This window comes from Gekko japonicus, unplaced genomic scaffold, assembly GCF_001447785.1.
Source record: "Gekko japonicus isolate JY-2015 unplaced genomic scaffold, Gekko_japonicus_V1.1 scaffold1549, whole genome shotgun sequence".
NCBI lineage: Eukaryota > Metazoa > Chordata > Lepidosauria > Squamata > Gekkonidae > Gekko > Gekko japonicus.
Genome location: NW_015170932.1, coordinates 251,240 through 268,111, shown reverse-complemented (window position 1 = coordinate 268,111; position 16,872 = coordinate 251,240). Strand labels below are relative to the sequence as shown.

General features: G+C 40.5%; 1 protein-coding gene across 1 annotated transcript in view; it reads left to right on the top strand.

The window, feature by feature from the left end:
• Positions 1-16,872, top strand: part of CACNA1D (calcium channel, voltage-dependent, L type, alpha 1D subunit) — a 228,120-nt gene that overhangs the window by 77,709 nt on the left and 133,539 nt on the right. The window contains exons 11-19 of the mRNA XM_015418841.1: positions 1,225-1,385; positions 4,104-4,329; positions 4,490-4,697; positions 8,065-8,185; positions 9,227-9,341; positions 9,573-9,642; positions 11,480-11,549; positions 13,983-14,133; positions 15,163-15,292. Of these exons, the coding sequence (XP_015274327.1) occupies positions 1,225-1,385; positions 4,104-4,329; positions 4,490-4,697; positions 8,065-8,185; positions 9,227-9,341; positions 9,573-9,642; positions 11,480-11,549; positions 13,983-14,133; positions 15,163-15,292 (1,252 nt within the window). The remainder of the gene's footprint in view (positions 1-1,224; positions 1,386-4,103; positions 4,330-4,489; positions 4,698-8,064; positions 8,186-9,226; positions 9,342-9,572; positions 9,643-11,479; positions 11,550-13,982; positions 14,134-15,162; positions 15,293-16,872) is intronic.

Sequence of the window (16,872 nt, the reverse complement as noted above, 5' to 3'; positions counted from 1 at the left end):
GTCCCCATCTAAGAGGGACAGGGTTGGCATAAATTGCATTTATCCCTACAGGTTGCTAATCCTTCTGTCTGGCCAAGAGGCTCTGAGGTCCTAGCTTGTACATAGTTCCTCTTAAACTAGTACTCCATATAAATACTACCATGATTCCTTCCTTTACTGAGCACACTGAAAATTCTTCGGTTGATCTACTTGGATGAACCATCTGAGCTCAAGAAGACTGCAGCATTTTTGCTGTTGTTTTCTTACAGCAAGCTGTATTTTTTTTCAGTCACAAAAGTAATAGCTGCTCTCGTCTTTATGTCAGCACTGCCGATGTTTTCCATGTTATGAATGGGAAAACGAATGGTGGATATTTCAAAATATAACATTAGCCCTGTCTCAAAAGAGACAGAACCAGGCACTGTTCTCTAAAAAAGTGATTTCTTTTAAGCAGTCTTCTTTTAAGGCATTTGGCCCAACTCAGAACATTCCTGACATGCAGTGCATGGATGGCCCTAGAAGGATGTAGCAAAGCCCCTTCGCTTGTCTCAAGCTACTTAGGGAACCTCTTAGGAGATCTTGGAATAACTTGACCCTCAGCTCCCTTGCTGTGTGGCTCAAGCTCGTGCTGGGCTCATATCCTACCCCATAGAAGCAGCTTTGCTGAATAAGGTGAGAAAGACAAAATAGGCATTAAGCATATGTGTTTAAGGTAATGGGTTACTCATATGATTATAGTTAGCCATAACATTGGCATGTGGATAAATTATATGTCAATTGCTCAGTATCCTTTCTCCCTCTGCCTCCAAGCAAATTTTACCTATAGTCAAGGTGCACACAAAGCCAGCTTTTATGTAGAGAAAATATCATCCAGCATCAGTTCTTGTAAGATTATGATCCACTTGGCTGAAATGTTTAATTAGGAAATTATCATTACAGACAGCAATATGGGGTTTTTCCTCCATATTTCTTCCTTGTTACAACTAAAACAATTGTCTTAGGTTCTTATTTTGATTGTTGGTAATTCTGATTCACACAGTTAACTAGAGCACACCTTTATTTGCTTAGTAATATTTCAGAAAGCTTTTAGCTCTAGTCCACTCTCTTATCGTAACACAAGGAGTCATTACTGTTTTTAAATTTGGCAAAATCATCCCAAGATCTTTGTCTAGCAGAAATGTTCTTGTAGCCTAATTTATATAATTTTATTCTATCTTGTAATGCTGCTGCTGTTTTAAATTTTAGTCGACGTTGGCGCCGATGGAACCGATTCAATCGCAGAAGGTGTAGAGCAGCTGTAAAATCAGTCTCATTTTATTGGTTAGTTATCGTATTGGTGTTCCTGAACACATTAACCATCTCTTCTGAGCACTACAACCAACCTGACTGGTTGACCCAAATACAAGGTAAACTGCAAGATTCTTTTCTTGTTTCATGTAGTAACCAATAGAAAACTGCTACAGACATTGTAGGGAGTTTGTCAGCTGTTTAAATATATACTTTTGAGTTGTTTTTCATTGTTTAAGATATTTAAGTTAAGTTATAAAATGGGACGGAATGAACAGTTTTTAGGTGCCATGTAGTAAGTTGTTCAGTTTCTAACCAAGTTCAAAGATTGAAGTCTCCATAGACTGAAGTTATTCATATGCTGCAATCCAGCACTTCCAGTCTGGGCCACCAACAGGGCTTTCTTGGTCCATTAAAAGATGTGTGTCTGCCCCTCCCCATATTTTTTCCAGAGATTGTTTTTGCTTGTGCTCATTTATTTCAAAAAGTCACACGCAGAGAAAGAAGGGTTGCCAGGTGAGCTGCCCGTGCACCATTCCTTATAAATCTGTTTCCCTGTCTGTGGACCTGATTCTGCTTCACAAGCCAGTTTGGTGTAGTGGTTAAGTGCACGGACTCTAATCCAGGAGAACCAGGTTTGATTCCCCACTCCTCCACTTGCAGCTGCTGGATGACTTTGGGCAAGCCAGAGCTGTTCTCTCAAGGGCAGTTGTATAAAGAGCTCTCTCAGCCCCACCTACCTCACAAGGTGTCTATTGTGGGGAGGGGAAGGGAAAGGAGATTGTAAACTGCTCTGAGACTCCGAGTGAAGGGCGGGGTATAAATCCTTCTCTTCTTCTTCTTGTCAACTTATCATTACTCTGCTTTTCCATATATATATGGAAGCTACCTTACAGATTCATACACACACACATATCTGTAAGATAAAAATTATGGATAATGTCCTTTAAAATCTAACGCAGCATTAAAAAGAAGATGTAAACAATGAAAGTAGTAAAAAGTCCAGTAGCACCTTTAAGACTAATAAACTTAATTGTAGCATAAACTTTTGAGAAACACAGCTCTCTTCATCAGATGCATGGAGGTGGTCTGTGAAGAGAGCTGTGTTTCTCAAAAGCTTATGCTACAATTAAGTTTATTAGTCTTAAAGGTGCTACTGGATTTTTTTACTCTTTTGCAACAACAGACTAACACGGCTAACTCCCCTGGATCTATGACAATGAAAATACCTTCTAATATCTCCATAGCAGAGAACAGGTTTTCTAAACGGCTGGGAAAAGAAAAATGGTTTTGCCTAAATGCCCTAAAAGATTGTAAATTTGGCACCAGAAAAGTTTCTATGGGGAGGAAGTTCCACAACACGGACATTTCCACTGGAAAGGCACTATCTCTCACCTAGACTCTAATAGTGAAGCAAGCAAAGGGCCTTACTACACATTAGATTTTTCCCCACATCCCTTTCCCCCTGCATCATTCTCTCAACGCGAAATGTACTGTTTGCTCCATACGTACTAATGGGTGCATGAGGTACCAATAACGTTACCCTGGGACCATTCCATATCAGGAAAATGGCACAGAGAGAAAGACATCAGCCCCTTCTGCCCATATGCCATGTTTCCAATCCAAACTGAGCCCCATGCTCCTGTGAACTGAGTTCCCAGATAGGAACTTGAAGGCATATATCTGACTAACAGTCCTTTTGCCAGACCTGACAGGTTCATATGGGACAAAGTGCTGATTCAGTTACCCTTGTCCAAGACCATATAAAGCTTTATATGTAAAAATCAGCACTTAGAATTGTGCTCAGAAGCAAACTGGCATTTAGGAAAGTGATGAGATTTGGTCCAGGTAGGTTGTACTTGCTTGTAGGATAGCTGCTGTGTTTTGAATGAATTGTAGCTTCTGAATAGTCCTTGTAGATAGCTTAACATAGAATACATTGCAGTAGTTCAACCTGGATATCATCAAAATGTGGACAACTGTGGCCAAGTCACAGCTCTTGATGAAAGGCCATACTAACCAACAGTGGTAAAAGTGCTTTGTGTTGTGGAAGAGAACTGAATCTTCATCAGCAGCCCTGGGTCACCTAGACGCATTCAGGGAGATTGCCCCCTCAGCTCCATAACCCTTAGTTGGCCTTACTGTCAACCGATTGCATCTCTGTTTTATCTGGATTGAGTACCACAAAAAAAGAAGAGAAAAATACCCAACCTAAAAAATAGGGTAAACCAAAAAGGTTGGGAACACAAAAAACAGGAAAAAATAGTATGATGCAATACATAACTGAACCAATTCAATTATGTACAGAAAACATAACAGTAGTAATTTAATAACAAATCAAAAACAGGAAACAAATGTGCACATACAACAAGATAACACAAAATGCCAAGTGAAATAAAGGAGAATGTTAAATTTGTTTTAGCACAAAGCCTTCATCAGTGATTTATAGCCATAATTTGCACAGTCATATCTAACACACACAGTGAAGAACATAAGAAATCACAAGAACCAGCAAAATAACTAAACACCTGGAAAAAATGAAGAAACATTAAAATCATAAAATAAAAACTGTAATTTTTAAATAAAAACATATGCATACTTCAAGTGTGCAGTCCTGGCATATTTTAAGAAAATATTATTGGCTGAACTCTTTTGTTCCTGAGTTATGCTCTAGTTCACATGGCTTGCATCGTAATTTGGGAAGAGCTTGTGATTTAGGATTATGTTTGGTGAAAAATGAAATACAAAAGCAAAATTAATGTTTTTTTCACACCACTAATGAAATTAAACCAGAGGGAGATAAATCAGTCTTAGTTTCTGAATTTTTCCTCTTTCAGATATTGCAAACAAAGTTCTGTTGGCTTTATTCACCTGTGAAATGTTAGTGAAGATGTACAGTCTGGGCCTGCAGTCTTACTTTGTATCCCTTTTCAATCGTTTTGATTGCTTCGTGGTATGTGGTGGCATTGTTGAAACCATCTTGGTGGAGTTGGAAATTATGTCTCCCCTTGGAATTTCAGTGTTCCGCTGTGTTCGTCTTCTCCGTATTTTTAAAGTGACCAGGTAAGATGGACTCAACGATTATGCCTTTTTTTTGGTTTATTTGAAACTTGCTGCTGAGTTTTACTGACCCTTGTATGATCCGCAGCTCTTCTGTAATATTTCATCACGCACTTGTTCTTTTACAGTTTTTTTTTGTTAACACACGCATTTTAATTTATAGGCACTGGACATCCCTGAGCAACTTGGTAGCATCCTTGTTAAACTCAATGAAGTCCATTGCTTCACTGTTGCTTCTGCTTTTCCTCTTCATCATAATCTTCTCATTGCTTGGAATGCAGCTGTTTGGAGGCAAATTTAATTTTGATGAAACTCAAACAAAACGGAGCACCTTCGATAATTTTCCACAAGCTCTTTTAACTGTATTCCAGGTAACTTTCTTTCACCCACTATAAAACATTTTATCTTTGAACAACAAAACTGTCTAAATAATCCTGTCTCCTAAAAAAATCACTATCTCAATTACTATTAATTCTGTTTGTGTTGAATAGCATTCTGCTCATTAAAGTCAATATTCTGGTAATTTTGCATCATTTTGTACCATTTGTTCATATCATGTATTCAATCTATCTATGCAGCATAGCTTTTATGTTAATGTCATTAATATTGAGTTGTCTTTGTTCATCCAAAATATAGCTTTAAAAACATGGAAAGTCATTTGATTTTAAAATGTTCCCTTACATTTGATTGTGTTTTATAACTGTCTATACTTTGTAAATGAATCCTGTCAAGTTGTCAGTTCTTATAATCCAAAGAGGTATGTGGCCATAGCAGGACTTGTTCTGTTTTGTTTGCTCATAGAGCAACCTCTGCAGTTCATGACATTCTGCTTTTGAAACCTGGGTCCTTTTCAAAAGTAACACATGTTATGATGGGGTAGCTGGGAAGGGAGGAGGTTACCTGTTCCTCAAGTTAAAACAAAGGGAACAAAAGAAGGAAAAAATCCCAGCTAAATTCACAGAAGTGTTTATATACAACTAGAGTTGCTACATGTTTGCCACAATTAGGCTGAGACACTTATTTCAGTTTCTCCGCCTGAGGTGCTAGAACAATATCGGTGCTTTACCAATGTATTCTTGGGAGATTGCACTGATTCAGCAGCCTTGGCCAAAAGTCCCATCATGGAGCTATTACAAATTTCATGCCTTTTCCACAATGAAGATTCATTTCCAGTTGGAAAAAGTAATATGTGAAATGGCTTTTGGGGTGAAGTTGTAAACTCAATTTGGTCGTACTTGATATAGTTTGAATTTTATCAGACTTTAATATTTTCTTCAATCCAGTTGAAGTGTATTTGCACAATATGGAGATCCTACTGTATCTGAATGTGTCTGTAAAGTCTGATTCCATGTCCTTGGCCTTCAAAAATTTGCTAATACTTACAGCCTACGTGGCTGCTGTTATACTGCTAAATGGAAAGTGTGCTTAGCTTTTGTTTTCCAAAACAAAGGGTATGTTTTCACTCGATATTTAAACCAATCAAGGAACAATTGCTTACATTATAGTTCTGTATAGATGCTAGTGATTCCTAAGAAAGAATTCACCCACACAACGCCCAAACAAATAAACAAACAAAAACATCCTAGAGTTCATTGTAGGAAGCCAAGACAAACTACATTCAAGTTAATTTGCATTCATTGTATGAATGTATGTACCCGGAAGAAATTTGTGAATGAGAACTAACCAAAGAGGCTCCTAATCTCAGTTGCAGAAGTGACTTTCTGTTACTTAAATCAGTCTTCCATATTCTTATAGAGCCAATAGAAAGTTAGATCTCACAGATCCTTGTGCCAGAATAAAGCACTGCCATTAGCAGAATGGATCTACAGGATCTAATCAACTGGGGGTTTTTTAATTCCCCTGGCTCACTCAGTTCAATATTGACTTTGAGAAACTTATCTGTTTAATAATAATCACACTGGACTGGATTGGATCCTGCTGCTCTGCTCAGCATTCTTCCTGTACAAAGAGTCTTCCAGCAGCTCAAGCTAGTGAAAGGATCTTGTGCTGGAGGAAGGCTTCGCATTTAATTAAGTGGAGTAGGTAGGGTCTAACCTACAGTGTTCAGTGGATATTTTACATTGTGACCAAATCATACTATGAAACTTGCATGTTTTTTTTTTTACAAAAGCTCTGGGTTTTATTTTTGATACAGCTTTTGTAAAAACTTCAGTGACAATTGTTACAAGTGAACAATAATACTGGGTGCCAGGCCTGTAGCTACTGCGGGGCCCGCGGGGCCTGGCCCCCTAGTGGTTTCTATGAGCCCTGCTCCCTGAGCCTCAGCTTTCCCTCCCCCCTGGGCCCCTTCCCCCTGATTGCCTGTCGCACAGTTACAGCATTGCAACCACGAATATGACTGCACACACTTAGAAAATACTGTGCTAAAGGACTGAGTCGTGTTCAGAATCAGAGAACTGGCGTAAATGTTTTCAGTGCAGTTTTGGGAACTGCGGCTGGCATCTCCCTTTTTGAGCTCAAAAGAGCCAAGTCTCTTTAGGACCCAGCAACAACCAGCAGTTCACTCCTTCTGTTGGATTTTCTGAGCCAGGCTTCAGAAGAGATTGCCGGCTCAGGGAAGGAGTGAGGGAAGGAAGCCTGATCCCCGCTCTTCTTTTCAGCATTCCTAGACCTCTGAGGAGCCTTAGTGTGCCACACTGTTAACAGTATTAACACTGAGATTCTGGGTTGCCTCGGAGGAAGGCTCTAGTGGGGGCTGGGTGGGTGTATGCAAGCAGACACCTGTTGTCCTGGAGCCTTTGATTTAATTAACTGGTGGCCCCCCCAAGGCCCCCTCCCCAAACAGTCCCTAGCTACAGGGCTGCTGGGTGCACAAATAATTTCTGTGTCCAGTCCTATTAATATTTTTTTCATATCTTGCACAAAGGGAGTGTATGAACCAGGGAATCATATTATTGCTAGCAGAAACTTGAGAGAGTGCAAAGACAGATGTGCTCGGTAACTGCCTAGTTTGGAACTGGGATGGTAATAATGGTTATGACTTGGAGCCTACAATAGTTGCAAGCAGAGCAGAACTTGGAGAGTGATAGTTTTCTGCCTCCCCCCCTCCACTGTAGTTCACCGAGCCCCCTAAAGTGCTATTTCTGGGATGACAGGATTCTCATGAATGGCATGGGGCAAAGTGGGGGGGGTTGCAGCGGTAGGGGAGAATGAATGGAAATCCTTTCCATAGCTAATAGGTATAGGGTCCCTGCATATGAGAGTGAATCTCATCTCAGCCACATGCTCACTATCTGGCTTTATGGGGATAAGACTGGTTAATCTTAAAGAGCTATTGTTAAGAAATATTGAGGTAAGACATGTGGAGTGCTTTCAGTGCCTAAAATGTACTGTATAAATGCTAAGCATTGTTATGAGATTCACATCACATGCAAAGATATACAACTGGGACAATTTGTGAGGGTAAGAAATTTTATGCCCCAGGTGGCCCTAAATGTTCATTTAGGCACCTAGTAAGGGAGGTGTTGTGTTTTTTGGGGGTTTTTTTGCAGCGGGGATATGCAATTTATTGTGTGAGTTTAATAAGTCTTGGTACAACTTAACTGTCATTTCCAAGATATCCTTATTATGTTTCCTATATAAAGCAGTTTAATTGCTGGTACTGGGAATTTATTTTAATGAAATATTTCATTATTTGTATGTTATGCAGTAAAGAAAAAGTCATTTTATTTTCAGTGCTCTGGGAGTTCATTCAGTAACAAGGAATCTGCTTCTTAGATTCTAACAGGTGAAGATTGGAATGCTGTTATGTATGATGGCATTATGGCATATGGTGGCCCATCATCATCAGGAATGGTAGTCTGTATATACTTCATTATTCTCTTCATCTGTGGTAACTGTATCCTTTCATTTTAAGTGACATTTACATCCATTCTTAAGACATAAATGTAACATGTTAAGGAAATTTAGATTAGAGAGTTAGACAAAATTCCATCCTTCAACTTCTGCCCCTTGCCCCCAACATTCTCAGACGAACTTTTAGAAAGACTGATCTTCTTAACTGGTGATCTGTTCATTCTGTTTCTGGTTAAGAGCTTAAAGATCTCAAACTGAGGAGTGAGTATATTTGTTAAGGGCTCCAGTGCAGATGGAAGGCAATTCCTTGGCCATATGAATGACTATCCTTCTCACAAGTACTGTCAAGAGCATGGTTTAGATTCAACAGAGAATTTCCATTAACTGGAAGGATTTCTGCCTCTGGAGTGTGACTTTCCCAACTCTGCCTCCTGCTATGGGGGAGGGGGCCGGTGAGTCGCTCAGTGGAAATCCTTCAGTTCTCAGAAATGTTCCTTTGGATCCAACTCTGCATAGCCATAATAAATAAATAAATAAATAAATGTAATTTTTTAAAAAAATGTAAAAAATTTACCTGTTCTGATGCCTCCTGTTTTGTTGCCAGAGAAGGGGGAAGTTGGCAAATATTTCCAGTTTAGGATTTTGTACAGAAGGTGGGAAATGTGGGATTTGTCATAGGAAGACATAGAAAAATATTTCAGGCGTAGACTGCAGCAATTTCAGTAACAACCAACAAGTAGACTGAGGCTTTCACAAGTCTCTTAATAGATGCCTGGATAGCCTTTGGATAGACTCAGCCATAAATAAAAATTGGGTTGGAATTCTTCCATATTTAATTTTGTTAGGTAGGCTGTAGAGCACCAGTAAGAAAACTGATGCATTTGGGAAGCAAGCAACTTTTATGAAAATAAAAAAGCAACTCTTATTCTTTATAAAAATAGTAGCACAGAGAATCTCATCCAAATCCCGTGAGTATCATTTCAGTACCATATTAGCTTACCAAAACCCTTCAATTTATTTAGGATGGATTTCATATGATTCTCAGTTGTGATACTTGAAGTATCCTTAAAATAGTCTGAATTAGATATCTTGTTAAATGTCTTCTTGGCCATTGCTGTTGATAATCTGGCTGATGCTGAAAGTCTGAACACAGCTCAGAAAGAAGAAGCAGAGGAAAAGGAGAGGAAAAAGAATGCCAGGTACAGGGGAAGAGTGCACTAAACTGGGAATACCTGCAGTTTTCTTGGGGGCCCTGTGTGTAATTAAATAAAGTAAAATTAAAAGGCTGTAGAATGTGGACAACTGCCATTTTTGTCTCCCTATAAATCTGTGCTTTTGTGGATTCTACTTACTCATTTTTAACAAAATCAGTAGCTGGCCTTATGGCTTGCTTATTATTTTGTCTTTTGCATTTGTTTGACTCTTTGTAGAAAAGAGAGTTTGGACACCAAAAAGGGAGACAAAACAGAAAGTGAACAAAAGAAGGCCAAGGATACTAAGGTAACTTATTTCTGTACACAGCAGCAAAGAGAGCTTTTTGCCTTTTGCCCATTTATTTCAGGGCACAGTTTGGAGTGTTGTTCCTTCCTTTTAAAGCCCTAAATGGTATTGTGGGGGGAGGGCTGGAGTGCATGAAGAACTGCATTCTCCCTTACTGTCCAACATGCCAGTTAAGATCAGTTTAGGCTCTTGAATGTCATTTTATGTTGCGTTTATTTATTTATTTATTTTGTGTCATGCCTCCCCATGAATGGGCTCAGGGCGGGTTACAACGTGAAAATTGTAAAAGTAATCACATTAAAATTCTAAAATTTTATGCCCCTGACTTCTTTATGGTTTGTTTTATAATTGATAGCTCTTATGCTGTTGTTTTTATGATTTTACAAGTGGGAGGCCTACGAGATTTGCAGGGGGAGTAATTCCATATCCTCTCCACTGCTGAGCTGGCAAGGCTTCAGACCCCAACACGCAACACTGAGCCCGGCATCCAACATCCGCTGGCAACCCTGGGCTTGCAGCACCTGCTGACATCCACTGCACTCAGGCCTGGAGTGGCTGCCGGCGTCCGCCGCTGCACTTGCACCTGGAACAAGTGCTAGCATCCTCGTCTCTCAGTTCTGGACCCACAATGGCTACCAGCATTCACTGCTGCGGTGCTCAGCTGCTGGTGTCCACTGCTGTTGCTGGGCTTGCAGTGACTGCTGGTGTCCACTGCCACCAGGTCCGGAGCAGTGTCCTGCATCCACTGTTCCCTCTAAGCTGTGGAGTCTTGTGAGCAAAAATTCTACTTTGTGAGCTACTGGCATTAAAGTTGTGAGCAAGCGATTTGGCTACTGCATAAATTAGATAGCTCTGGAACCATCTTTCCTGAGCTAAGAGAAAAATGTGTGAGCCGGAGGCTAAAAAACTGTGAGCTAGCTCACACTAACTCAGCTTAGAGGGAACACTGCCTGCATCCACCTCAGCTGTGGTGGCCAGCTGGAGCAGTTCCCCAAAGTGCATGGTCTGTGAATTGTATTTTAGGGAAATTTACCCCCCCCCTTTAATTTTTTTCAGGTTTTTCTGCAAACTTGTGGAGTTCCCCAAGTTTTAAGAAAGATCTGTTTAGCTTCCATGTGGCCCAGATCCACAGATTTTGATACCCACAAATCGCAGCCATGGGTGGCTAATAGTACATAGATTGTACTGGTTTTACTGTGTGAGCTACCTCGAGCAGGTCTTTGGAAAGACGGAATATAATTTTTCTGAAAATATAAGTGAATTAGATGAGACTGAAACTGTCTTTCCACAGCTGCTGTTTATGAAGAAACATTTTCTCTGATTTGGCCCTGTGTCTCAGCCTTCAAAGTCATAATACTCCCAAATGAAGGCGGCTGTATCCACTGCCTTTCATTTCTTTCCTTTTGCATGTTTCACTTTGGAAACTTGACTGCATTTAGAATTTGCTAGATTTTCATAAATAAACAAATAAATGTGGTAAATGTTTGCTTGTGACTACAACTCTATTACTTTTTAATTAAAACTTTCATTTTCTAAAATGATCAACAATGGGAGTTAATTATGAAGCCTGCTGTCTGACCCATTTCAAGCAGTATATGAAGCACCAAAATCTAATAATATTGGGATGAATACTCACATTTTGCTGAGAGGACAGCTCCTTGAGTCAGAGTATAGCCCTATATTTAGCTTGAGTTAACTTTATTTATTGACTCTAGGTTTATTTTTTCAACTAGAAGTTTTAAATTAAACAATAGTTATCTTGGGCAGTTTTAATACTAGGAATGGAGACGTGATGTCTTGATTTCTTTCTGAAGTGTCCTCTTTGCTAATATGATAGGTTACAATTAATGAATATGGAGAAGGAGAAGAAGAAGACAAAGATCCTTACCCACCTTGTGATGTTCCAGGTACATTTCACTAATGAGCATGGGGGGGGGGTCAGATCAAGTATATCAAAGCTACATGGCACCACAGTTTCACTGATATGATTAGTAAAGTAAAGGTAAAGGTTCCCTTTCTCGAAAGCCAGTCGAATCCGACTCTAGGGTCGCGGTGCTCATCTCCGTTTCAAAGCCGAAGAGCCAGCGCTGTCCGAAGATGTTTCCGTGGTCATGTGGCCGGCATGACTAAACACCAAGGCGCACATAACGCTGTTACCTTCCCACCGAAGTGGTACCTATTTATCTACTTGCAATTTCTTGCTTTCGAACTGCTAGGTTGGCAGGAGCTGGAACTAGAGACGGGAGCTCTCTCCGTCATGCAGCACACTCGGGTCTCGAACTGCTGAACTACTGACCTTCCACAGCCTGCAGTTCAGCATCTTAACCACAGAATGACCTATTAAATTACCAGAGTAGATTTCAGCCTTTCAGCTTCCTTGAAATAAATAGTGTCATGTAGTTACATTGACTTGAATGTAATGGTGTTCTTAGGGCCTTGTTACACAATAATGTTTTTGTACAATAGAAAAGTTGCACTTTTTGTACATCTTCCTTCCGGCAAGAGTTTTTGAGAGAGAGATCATGGATTCTGAGTCCTCTGACCACAGTGTTTTGTACTCAGTAGAATATTGTACCTTTTCCCATTATTGCTTTAATGACTGCATTACAGAATTGTATTGTACAAGCGCCATAGATTGTTTGTGATGATAACTAGTGATAGGTGTCACAATATCTTTGAGTCTCTCCAATAATTTTCTGAAATGTTTAAGAAGTGTTTTAAGGAATGATTTGTAAGTTATGTGCTGTCTAGCTATAGTGGCAAGCAACAGAAAAGTGATTGCCTAGTAACAAGGCCAGTGCTATTCTATGAAATGTGACTTTTAAAAAAGCCGCATCAAGGACTTACCCGATGTTGCATTTGTGGCCTTGGTGTGGGGGAGCAGAAGGAAATGGCCATGTGGGTCTCAGGCCAGCCATGTGGCCAGGAGCCAGTGGGTAGGATCCATCGAGGTCAGAGGCTGGCTCTGGGGTAGCATGCTTTGTTGGGGGGGGGATACAGCTGCAGGGGGCCCCAGGAGCTCCTCCAGCCTGCCCCTCCTCTAGTCAGCTGACACTGGGCCCCTGTCCTCAGTGTTTTTTGCTTGCAGTCTTCTCCTGTGTTTCAGTTGTTATGGGTTGCATTTTGGTTATTATGTTATTGTTCAGTTGTCACAGCTTTTCTGACGGTTTGGGCATTGGGGCAGATCCTTTTTTGGGGGAGGCTGTGTCCCTGTGTGCCTGCCTCCCCTGGTTTGCAGACTCCCTTAAGGGGTCTTGGGGTGGAGCCAGTTTAGTGGCATGTTCCGCTGGGGGGCACCATCAGGTGCCAAGGAAACCACGCCACAGCTGGCAGCCAGCCGGTTTCATCCCCAGCAGGTGGGGTGGGGGTGGGGTTAATCAGGTTGGCAGGTGGTTCACCAGATTCAGGAAGGATTCATTCTGTGCTCCGCCAGTGCTTCTACTATGCAGTCAATAAAGCTGTGCCCTTTATTTTATCCAAGGAACAGGTTGTCTTGTTCCTTCTTTTCTTGCCTGCATTCCATCTATGCTCCTGGGCCCCCAGTCAGTTTTGTATCTTACTCTTCCTCCCAGATGATCAGGATAGCAGTCCTGTTTTGTTCTGAGAATAGTACTGTGAGTTAGAATTTAAGCTACCACCAAATAAATGGTAGTAGGGACCCAGATCTCTCTGGTCCACATCCAGCACTCTAATACAACACACGTATAAAGCTGTACTTTTCTGCTATATGTTTCCTGCATGGGAGCACACCTCTAGCTAAATTAAAAGTAAACAGCATATTACTGTGGCGACTGCACCTATGGTAAGGCTGCTGTCCTCAGACCAAGGCCATTACTCCCACTCATTGTTTATAGACAGGATATTGTCATGTAGGACTATCCTGCAATAGTTAGAATGTGCTGATTGCTACTGTTTTGCATAGACCATTTCCATTGGTTGTGTTTACAAGTGGAGATCTGTTGCATGATGCAGTTTACAGCTGGAGAGGCAAAAGATGTCCCATTTTAAACTGAACAGGGAGAGTATGAACAGCCTAGAAAAAGCAGAACAGGATGAGAATCATCCAAAAGCTACAGGCAAGGCTTTAGAGATTACTTGTATCTGTATTTCAATGCAAAGAGGTTTCAAAACCAATTTGAGATGTTAATGTGGCATTTGAAAGGTGGTTCACTGATGATAACTTCAGAAAAGTCCTTAATAACATGTTGATTTGTTTTAAATGTTTAGATCTGCCTAGTTAGGGAGATGTGGTACTAGCTAGATAATGTTTCAGGCACCAGTTTTCATAACGTTACAAACATACTTTTTTTGTATAATTAACAAAAGCATTCTACTTAAAGTAGATGAAGAAGAGGAGGAGGAGGAAGAAGAAGAAGAGCCAGAAGTGCCAGCTGGTCCACGACCCCGAAGAATATCTGAACTTAATATGAAGGAGAAGATGACACCAATTCCTGAAGGGAGTTCCTTCTTTATTTTCAGCAATACAAACCCGTAAATAACTTTTCAAAAGTATATATCACACAGTTTACTACTAAATAGTAATACCAGACTGGCCCTTATCTGGATGGCCCAGAATAGCCTGATCTCATCAGATCCCAGAAGCTAAGCAGGGTAGACCCTGGTTAGTACTTAGATGAGAGACCACCATGAACGCTAAGCAGAGGCAGGCAATAGCAAACCAACCTTTGCTGATCTCTTGTCCTGAAAACTATGCAGTTGCCCTAAGTCAACTGCAACTTGACAGCATTTTCAACCACCAATACCACACTGAGATTACCTCATAAATAACAAAGTTGTGGCTCACTCCATTTAGTGCAAAATGTGGGGGTTGATTGAGCCGGGGGCCTTCTCTGTGCCAAGCCAATGAAGGCTCTTCCACTAGGGTTACCATTCCCCAGTTTGGGGCAGGGAATACCCCACTTTTGTCGGCTCCTGCCCACCACAAGCCAGCTGGCCAGCAGGAGGAAATCCCACCCCCCAAGAGCAATGTTGGGCAACATCAGTGACATTGAAGGGGTGATGCTCTGGTTTTGGGGCAAAACTCTAAGGTTTGAGGATGAGTTTACCATAGAGTTTTGCCCCAAAACCAAAGTGTCATCCCCAACAAGCCTACGTCACTTCTGGGTGATAGACAATGTCACTTCTGGTAACATCGACATATCAGGGTGACACTTCCAGCTCTGGGAGCTTCCCCCCACTGGTGTCTCAAAGAAATCTGGCAACCCTAGCTTCTTGGCCTGCTGAGAAAACATGGTCTGGGACCAATTGTTGGTTAATCCCATCCATGTCTTTAAATTGGATCACTTTCTATATGATACTTATATGTTCCGTTCTATACCGTACATATGGTCTAACATTTCCTAAAAGGGCAGCTTAGTTAACAATACAAACTGACGATCCTGTTAACAATTTTTTTTAAAAAATAAAAACCACAAAAACTATTTGGCTTTGTTCATTTGGTAATTCAGGAGCTCCGAAATTTCCACTTGTGATGTTATGTTCCATTTGTCTTTCCTTCAGAATTCGAGTGGGATGCCACAGGCTAATCAATCACCACATTTTTACCAACCTCATTCTTGTCTTCATCATGCTTAGCAGTGCCTCCCTTGCAGCTGAAGACCCTATTCGCAGCCATTCTTTTCGAAATAACGTAAGAAAAAAAATAGACTCTTCAAAGAAAACTGCATGCTCAGTCTTTTTTTCACTGTGCCATTTGAAATGTAAAATGATAAAGGACAATAATATCTGTAGCTTGTTTGAATCAAGCTGCATGAAAATATTTGTGTTTTTTTTTAGTTCAGTAGGATGTTGGACTCAATTAGTAATTACAAAGTTAAGATACTTATTATTGTTTAAAATATTTTCCCCTTGATTGTTGGTCTTTCCCCCTTTAACCATATCCTGGTGCCAAATGATCCAGCTTTAGAGTGCCTTTGCCCCGTGAAGGCATCATGGTAAGACCACATTTAACCACACTAGCCATTTTCAGGGTGTGGTAAATTGCAGTTTCACCATGTGGGCATTTCACCATATGAATACTCAGCTGAAAAGATCACCCTTGATTATTCCAGTTATGCTAACAAGGGTGGCTGCATAGCATCTCCTTGTCCAGGAAGGAAAAGTCTGCAATTCCATACACTTCATTAATTTATGCCAGTACCAGGTGATAAGAGGGTAAAAGCATGTGGAGCAACTTGATTTGAAGTGAATTCCATTTGTTGGAATAAATACTACAAAGGCCGCATAAAGCAGACAATAGTGTTTATGAATAGTGTCTGCAATACAATAGTGTTTATGAATCACCACCCTGGGCTTCATACAGATATTTTGCTTCTGTCTGAAATGAGCTATAATGTCATATGTTCAGTTGTTATCAATGAAACCTATTCTAGATATTGTCTTAAAAGTCTAGCTTCCTTTTTATGTTTATAATGACACAATATCTTTTACAGTTGGTATCAAATTTCCACAAATGGGTAATTTATAATTATGTGTATTTATTTTAGAAATAATGTACAGTTGTTTAATTCAGTGTAATGAATCTGTATGTAATTGTATGTACATTGAGGTAAGCAGTTTTTTGTTAAAAATATTTGGTGCTTAGGTGGCTCCCCTCCTGTTTTTAAAAGGTAATTCTACTGTTTCTCAGTGCTTTTATTGTTACATATGTACATTACCAGGCAGATGACAATAGAATGTATGATTGGATTAGGTGTGATATGCAGAGAGGTAGTAGGAGTGGAGAAATCAGCATTGTAATGAGACAGGAAACCTAGATGTCCATTCAGTCCAGGTGGATGCATTGTCTTGAGCTTTGTTATCATTCTAGTAGAAACACTTCTGGCTTCTCCTCCCCCCAAAAGTCATCTTAGAGAAACAGCATATGTATACAGAGAAGAAAAAATTTCTAACAAAACAAAGGGCATAGTTATAAATCAGGGGTCTTTTTGTAGAAAAAGAGCTGCAGGAGCTCATTAGCATTTGGTATGCTAATGAGCTACTAGGCTATTAGCATACTAGCTCATTAGCATATGCAATGCCCCCTGACATCACCAGAAGTTATGTCAGAAGGGGAAGCAAAAGGGGGGCGGAAGGCATCTTCAAAAGCCTCCCCTTGGGGGGGGAGAGCGAAGAGAGAACTTTAAACCCCTTCTTACTAGAGTTGGGCAACAGAAGGAGGAAAGAAGGAAGGAAAGAGAGAGAGAGTAGAGAGAAGGAATGAAGGAAGGA